The sequence below is a fragment of the Portunus trituberculatus genome, chromosome 32 (genome assembly GCF_017591435.1).
Source record: "Portunus trituberculatus isolate SZX2019 chromosome 32, ASM1759143v1, whole genome shotgun sequence".
In the NCBI taxonomy this organism is placed as follows: domain Eukaryota; kingdom Metazoa; phylum Arthropoda; class Malacostraca; order Decapoda; family Portunidae; genus Portunus; species Portunus trituberculatus.
In genome coordinates this window covers 3,118,182-3,125,681 of record NC_059286.1, presented here as the reverse complement: position 1 = coordinate 3,125,681, position 7,500 = coordinate 3,118,182, and the positions used below count along the sequence as shown (strand labels likewise).

The window sequence follows — 7,500 nt, the reverse complement described above, 5'->3', positions numbered from 1 at the left end:
AGACGTTGAGGGTGACTCGTGGTGGAGACTGGTGGCCATTCCAGAGGCACAGGTTCGATCCTGCCTGGAGTCTGGTGCCCGGCATGTTCCAGCATAGCTTCACAGGCAGTTTGGCACCCAGCAGGGTACTATTTTGCCCTATACTCAAACATTTGGCAATATAACTGGGCACCACTGAAGGCATGTCTGCTTACCTTGCAAATCTGTTTTGAACACTTTGAAAGGAAATAGCAACATCAAAAGGTGGATCGGCGGAGCCTGACGTGGATCCTCGGGACAAAAGGTGTTAACAGAGTTAACACATTCCATGATATTCTTCCAAGTAAACTGATACTCCTGTCAGGCTCATGAGGCCCGGAGGCATCAGCACTGCCGGAGTGTTGATGAGTGTCCCGGCAGGGGAGGGTTCAGGCAGGCAGTGGCCGGCGTGGCGTGCACACACGATGGCCACTCAAAGGTGGAATTGTCTTTGAGGATGAGTCACATGAGATCCTCAACTATCTGGACTCACTGTTCAAGTGAAGAACACCAGCGTGACTCAGGCAGCAAATATAATCAGCATGCAGCACAAGCCAAAGCTCACAGCTGAAGGTTATAAACTGAATGGTATTGTGGTCAGATACATTAAGGATTATAAATAATCTGCATCAAAGAAAGAGGCAAACTTCTTTCTTTCTGACTTTGACAATCAAACCAAACTCGCTATCGTCATCCAAACAAATATCATGGCATTCACTGAGTCCTGCATGAACCACGTGATGAACTTTGGGCCAAATAAACAACTGACATTGGAAGGAAGCTGAAATGAAAAGAATAACCTCATCATGGCGCCTAATGTTTGGAGTGTGCGCGCACACACACACACACACACACACACACACACACACACACACACACACACACACACACAACACACACACACACAAAAAAAAAAAAAAAAAAAAAAAAAACACACACACACACACACATACACAAGGATTAGGATAATATTAACTTAAATCAATATTTTTGGCTACAAATTCAAACTGCAAAGTGTCCATATTCATACTATTTACAAATGCAAGGGGAGAGCAATGCAGTAATCATGACTGGCGAGGCAATATTACATCACTGTTAGGCAGACTGTTGTGAGACTCAAGCTTAATGAAGCTGCTAGGGCGGGGGATGAGGGGAGGTGGAAGGCCAGGCTTACCTGAGAGGTGCCCCGCAGCACGTGGATCTGAGGGTGAGGCTGTGCGAGGTGTTGCTGCTGTAAGTGAGGCTGAGTCATGTGCTGTGGTACTTGGGGAGGCTGCTGTGGGTGCTGATGGTGCTGGCTGTGGAGATGGTGTTGTTGTTGCTGCTGTAATTGTTGTTGTTGCTGCATTTGCTGTTGTTGTTGCTGTTGCTGCATATGTTGTTGTTGTTGGAGATGTTGCTGCATTTGTTGTTGCTGCTGTTGTTGCTGCAGCTGGTGTTGGACCTGCTGGTGCTGTTGGTGCATGTGATGCTGCTGCTGGATGTGATGCTGCTGCTGCGACGCCTGGGTTATGTGTTGCTGTTGCTGTTGTTGTTGTTGGTGGTGGTGCTGCTGCTGCTGCTGAAGCATCTGTGGAGCATGTTGGGGGACTGCTGGCGGGCCGGGAGGAGGACTGCAGGCCTCGGGGGGTGCCGGGAGGGGTGGCTGTGGGGAGGAAGGCACAAGGCACGACATTAATATTGCTTCCAAACATACCAAATCTGCCACCACTCGCCGCGCAACACCTGACACCTGACGCTCATTGCCTGACACTCGACCTAAACCACCTGACTGTTTCCACACCTGCGCGGACCTCAAGCATCAGACAGCGAACACTTAAACATGTCACCACAACCACCGCCGCCTTTGAACAGCTCTCGTCCCTCAAATCCACCGTCTCCTCTCAATACCTATACATTAATCTCTGAATACTAACCACGCACCGACCATCTCGTCTACAACTCCATGAATACGACAACCAATTATTCCAACTCTGTACGGCTAAAGAGATGCGGCTAAGGCGAACATAATAAGAATAATGATATCGTGGCACTTAAAGACACTAAGAGTAAAAGTGTCAATACTACAAATCTTAACGTGAAGGGGAGTTGAAAAAGAAGAAACATATACGCCTATATAAATAGCTATGGCTGAAGTGAAAACAATGAGGAAAAATTGCCTTATCGTTCTCGAAGACAGCAGGGGCAAAATTATCAGTACTTTATAATCTAAGATGGCCATTTATCTTAGCACTGCACAAATTCGATACGAGATACATAATGATCATGATAACAATAATAATAATACAACAAAAAGATGAAAACTTGCCTAACCACCTCAAAAAAGAAATAAAAATGAATGTAATAACAAAAACACACATCATTCCTAACTATACGGACACTATCAATAATACACTTCAACACACACACACACACACACACACACACACACACACACACACACACACACACACACACACACACTACCTCAATAAACATAACTTCTAACACAGCAAATCACAAGAACCTAACATATAAATATTCTTAAGCGAGATAAATAGATAAAACTTGCCCTAATGCCCCTGACAAGCTAGATAATGAGTGACTAATGCCGCAGGTGACCGCTGCTGTAGGGAGGAAGTGTTTCGTTAATCCAGCCAGTCAAGTAAGGTTTAGTTTAGTTGGTGGTGGTGAGAACGCGCGCGTCGTCGTGTAGACATACGCACATACATACATATATACATGCACAGCGTATATCAGTCTCATGTGGTTTTTAATTATTATTATTATTATCATTATTATTATTATTATTATTTATTATCATTATTATAATTACTGAAAGTTGGAAGCATTAGTGGTTAGTATTGTTAGCAGAAGCATAATCTACAATAAAAACAAACAATAATAATAACAGTAATAATGATGATAATAATAACAATGATCACGACAAGAACACAGGTCACCATTAATAACAACAATAGCCACACACAGTCAGGCACAGGCGGCTGGAGGTGTTAGTCAAGCCGGCACTGTTACGCTCATTATTAGTGACACAGGTCGAGACTCACCGGCCGGTGGGTAGCGAGGTGAGTCTGCACCATTCGCTGTGTCAGTGGGTGTGAGTTGAGACATATACAGTACAATAATTTGTACATACAGACATTATCAAATACATGTATGCAGTCAGAGAGAGAGAGAGAGAGAGAGAGAGAGAGAGAGAGAGAGAGAGAGAGAGAGAGAGAGAGAGAGAGAGAGAGAGAGAGAGAGAGAGAGAGAGAGAGAGAGAGAGAGAGAGAGAGAGAGAGAGAGAGAGAGAGAGAGAGAGAGAGAGAGAGAGAGAGAGAGAGAGAGAGAGAGAGAGAGAGAGAGAGAGAGAGAGAGAGGAAAGCTTGCAAACTAAACCGAGGAGTTGGAAGGGCATCACCCCCGAGGAGTCGAGCAAGGCGCAGTCCGTCTCAGTGAAAGGTTGCATGGCTGCTTGATATGTTGTAAGGAAAGGGTAGGTAGGAAGCGAATAATATCATGTGATAGATTCAATTAAAAACATAGCAATCTATGGCGGTAATAAACACTAAAATATAATGAGAATAAGGAAAACTGCGTAAGTCTTAACTCAGTCATCCTTACACAGGACCGGAGCGTAACAAAGATGTGACGCTTCCCAATATGAACAAAAATAATATACGAATTTCCTATTATTATGCTATCATCGTTCCATGTCGCGCGCGACCAAGACAAGTAGCGGTAAGTACCTATAGGTATGTTACAAACTTGTGTTGAAGCCTCTGATGGTGAAGGTTGAGCGTTACATCGCTTGATGGCGATTTTATGTCAGGACCTGCCGCACACAACATAAAGAGATGACCCCATCCAATAGATTATCAGAATCGTGATCTGAATTCTGGTTTAAAAAGCAGCCGGATGAAGAAATACTGGCATAGAAACTTTCAGACCAATATCCAAATTCATATTGATTGTATAATGTGAATTTATACATAAAACAACTTCAGGTCCCCATCACGTCCTTGCATATTGTTAAAAAATTTTGTCTGTCAAAAAGGCAGACACACAAGGTTGCCGCACCTTCAAAAATAAGAAGAAAGTTTTTGCAATGTAATAAAAATACATTGATGTAATTTACAAATACTTAGGTTTCCCTCAAAACCTTAGCACAGAGAGATCCAGGAAAACTATAAAGAAAGAAATCTGCACTCGTTAACTGTCCACTGTCTGTAAACAAGTGACAACGTCAATTCACTTGTACAATACTGCTAATTGCGTATACATATAAGTGTAAGAGTCAAGAGTCAATAGAAAGTTGGGAACTGGCAGCTGTGGCTGTTGAGGTTGGTGACTAGGAGGGAGGACTTGGTTGGAGGATATCCCGTCACCATGGAAGAGGTGGTAGTTATCAGACAGGTGGAGGGGGTCACTGGATGAGGCATGGCACCCGGCGGGCGGATGGAGGTGATCGCTGAGTGCCCCCTGTGTGGTATGGGGAGTGATGGGAGGTAAGGCAGCAGAGTACTCTCCCCAGGTACTGTTCATCACAGTACAAGTAGCTTCCCGTTGTTCCCGCCGATGAATGGCGTCTTCGCTCAGATTCTATAGCGAGTATGACAAAGGAGTATGTGTCCATCACAGCGCGGCAATGGCGGGGAGCAAGGTGGGATGTGTGAAGAGGTGCAGGTAGGAGGGAGCAAACCCGCAGCCCTGTCAGCAATTTCGGACCCGGCAGATCGGGAGTTCAGCATTGGATCGCAGTGGTGAACAGAATGCAAGGTAATTACTCCAAGAGTGGTGTTCAATGTCAAATTATTTCACACACCCTCAGTATTACATATCACTCTGTGATTTGCAGCGTACGGCACATAAAGAGGGACACACGCATGTCACCTTGTTACCGTTGTTAGTAAGTAACCAAATCCAGCGAGGAGCAGACGAAGCTTGTACCAATCACTCACTGTAGTTGGAGGTAAGTTAATATATAATAATTCATGCACATATAATTTACCAAATATATGTATCATGTCAAAGTTTGCACAATAAAGAGGCAACTGTGTCAACTAACTTGAGAAGCTGAAAAGGCGCAACTCCGGAGAGGAACGGAAGACTCACCTAGTAAGACTCAGCGCTGACTTGACTCAGTCAGGCGTCTCCACTGGTGGAGTGCCTCAGTGAGGCAGAGCGTGACTACTTGTTGTGTAGCACGAAAAAAAAAACATACCGTTGAGATAAGATGAAGAACAGGCTGCATAGGAAACATGAAATTGCATGTGACACATTATTAAAAACAATATATAACAATCTGTTCCAGCAATCTGTTCCGAAATGTAAGGAAATAAGGGAGACTAAAATCCAACACAGTCACCTTCATGCAGGACTGACGCATGGCAGTAAGCTGACTGATTAACGCTTCGTTATATATGAAAAATAATGAATAATAATTTCATGTTCATTATTACCTTAGAGGAAAAACCAGAGAGAGAGAGAGAGAGAGAGAGAGAGAGAGAGAGAGAGAGAGAGAGAGAGAGAGAGACGCGAAATTAATAAAATCTTCGTGTTCACTTCAAGCGACACAGAAAACGTGACATCATTCCACATCACAATGCAGCCTTCACAGGTAGTACTCCCTCCTCCTCTTTCACTTTCTTCCTTCTGGTCGCCTGGAGGTTAACCCTGGACTCGAGCCATGGCGAAGCGGAGGCACGGGTAAATAAATGTATGCAATAATGTAAAATAAATCTCATTTATCTTTTTTCATGTTCTTGGCACAGGAAATATTTGCTGCAACTCCGAAGCTCAGATAGTCACATTTTACATCTGTGGAAGCATACTTAGTTGGTCAGCTTCCGTCCATGGTGAAGCAAATAGACTTTTTGATTTTTGAGAGACGCCATTGCAAAACCTCATACCGTTCCATAAAGCACCTATATACAGTCGTCATTGCAGATAGTGTTGCTGGGATGCACGCTCGTGTTCTTCAGCCGCTCAGCGATAGCTAGCAAAATGGTCAGGTTGCGGTAGGGTTCGAATTCGGGTTCACGAGATCGCCATGTCCAAGCGCCGACCAGCACACCACCGCCTCCACAAATGGATACTTGAGCCGCAGGATTAGTGGAGTGAATATATAGTCGAGGCTGTCATTGTGTGTGTGGGATGCAGGAAAGTGGACAGGTGGAGTGAAAGGAGGAAATTTATCATGTCCTTTCCATCCTTTGAAATTTGAGTTGCTTTTTCTAAACTTTATTTATCTTTCATCTCCTACACTGATATCTCTGGAGGTCCCTGTCTGCTTCTGTAATTTCTCCTAAGTGTGACTTAAACTCTCTCAAGAACAAGGTTTCAAGACAACTCCAGATAGTTTTGGACTTGCAATCTTTTTTTATTAATTAAAAAAAAAAAATAGAGACATGTACTCTTCATGTTTTATTATCTTTGTCCAGTGTCTTTCTTCTATAAAAAGTAGATTCATATAATTTTCAATAGTTGTTCTACATCAATTGTGAAAAGTAATGATTAAAAAAAGCTTGCTAAGCTGCCGCGTGGTTGTCGCTTGCTTGTTCGATGATTGTCATTTCTTGATAGTCTAGAAGTTGTCTTATCAGTTTCTGGTACAAAAACCGACAAAAAGTTTAGAGCCAGGTTTTTTTTCAGTGACAGTAATTGTATTCGCCATCAACAAACTAACAAGCTGGTGAGCCTGTCAGAAAGTGACGCAACTTGAGTCACACACACCGAGAGCTGCAGAGACTTAAATTTGTTTCTTGTAATTTCTTTATCTCATATCCATGCGCTCAAAATTGATCAAAAGTTTGAATTATAGATTTCATGCTGTATCCATAAAGTTCTGAATTCCTTTTAATCTTCACGGTTGTAGTATCAAAAGTTCGTCGCGTGAGGACAGGAGCGGAGGAGTGAGGGAGAGCGTGTGAAACATTTAGTTCGTTTAAATGTTTTGCAATTCTTTCTTTCTTAGAGGCCGCTACTCTAACACTGTGGTCTTCTCTTATACCTCTTGCTTCATCCAGGTACCCCTCGAACCATCTTGCAATCTACATAGTGATGACACTACCGCCCTCAAAGGCAAACCTGCAGCAACGATGGCTCTGGCTATCCTGTAGGGTATAGCGGCACCTTGCCCATTCGTGTTCATCGTCATGATCTTTTCAATCGGAATGGCAGATTAAGTTTCGCTGGGGCTTCCTCCCTAAACCCAGACACTATTTGCTCGCACCTCGAAGGGAAATTGAAAATGCACCCGACTAAGGCGAGGCTCGAGTGGCCCTCATTGATTTTCTTGGCGGCGGCGGTGGCGGTGGCTGTGGCTGTTCCCTCCTGCAGTTCTTGTGGCGGCTTCTACACGCCCTGCTGCTGCCGACGGCCCTCAACCTCCCAGGCCATGCATAAATATGAGTGGGAGGGTTACACGTCCGGCTACATAACAAACAGATTTACGATGACCCGACCCAGAGATAAGGCACCAAGCAGGAGCAGGCAGAT

The 7,500-nt window shown here is 44.0% G+C and overlaps 1 protein-coding gene across 5 annotated transcripts in view; it reads right to left on the bottom strand.

Annotated features, from left to right (window-relative positions):
- The window catches only part of LOC123511854 (protein tincar-like), a 310,085-nt gene that overhangs the window by 9,530 nt on the left and 293,055 nt on the right, over positions 1-7,500 (bottom strand). For all 5 annotated transcript variants that reach the window (XR_006676963.1, XM_045267904.1, XM_045267905.1 and 2 more), the window contains one exon: positions 1,193-1,663. Coding sequence is in view for 4 of the 5 variants with exons in the window: in XM_045267904.1 (XP_045123839.1) it covers positions 1,193-1,663 (471 nt within the window). In the remaining variant the exon portion in view is untranslated. The remainder of the gene's footprint in view (positions 1-1,192; positions 1,664-7,500) is intronic.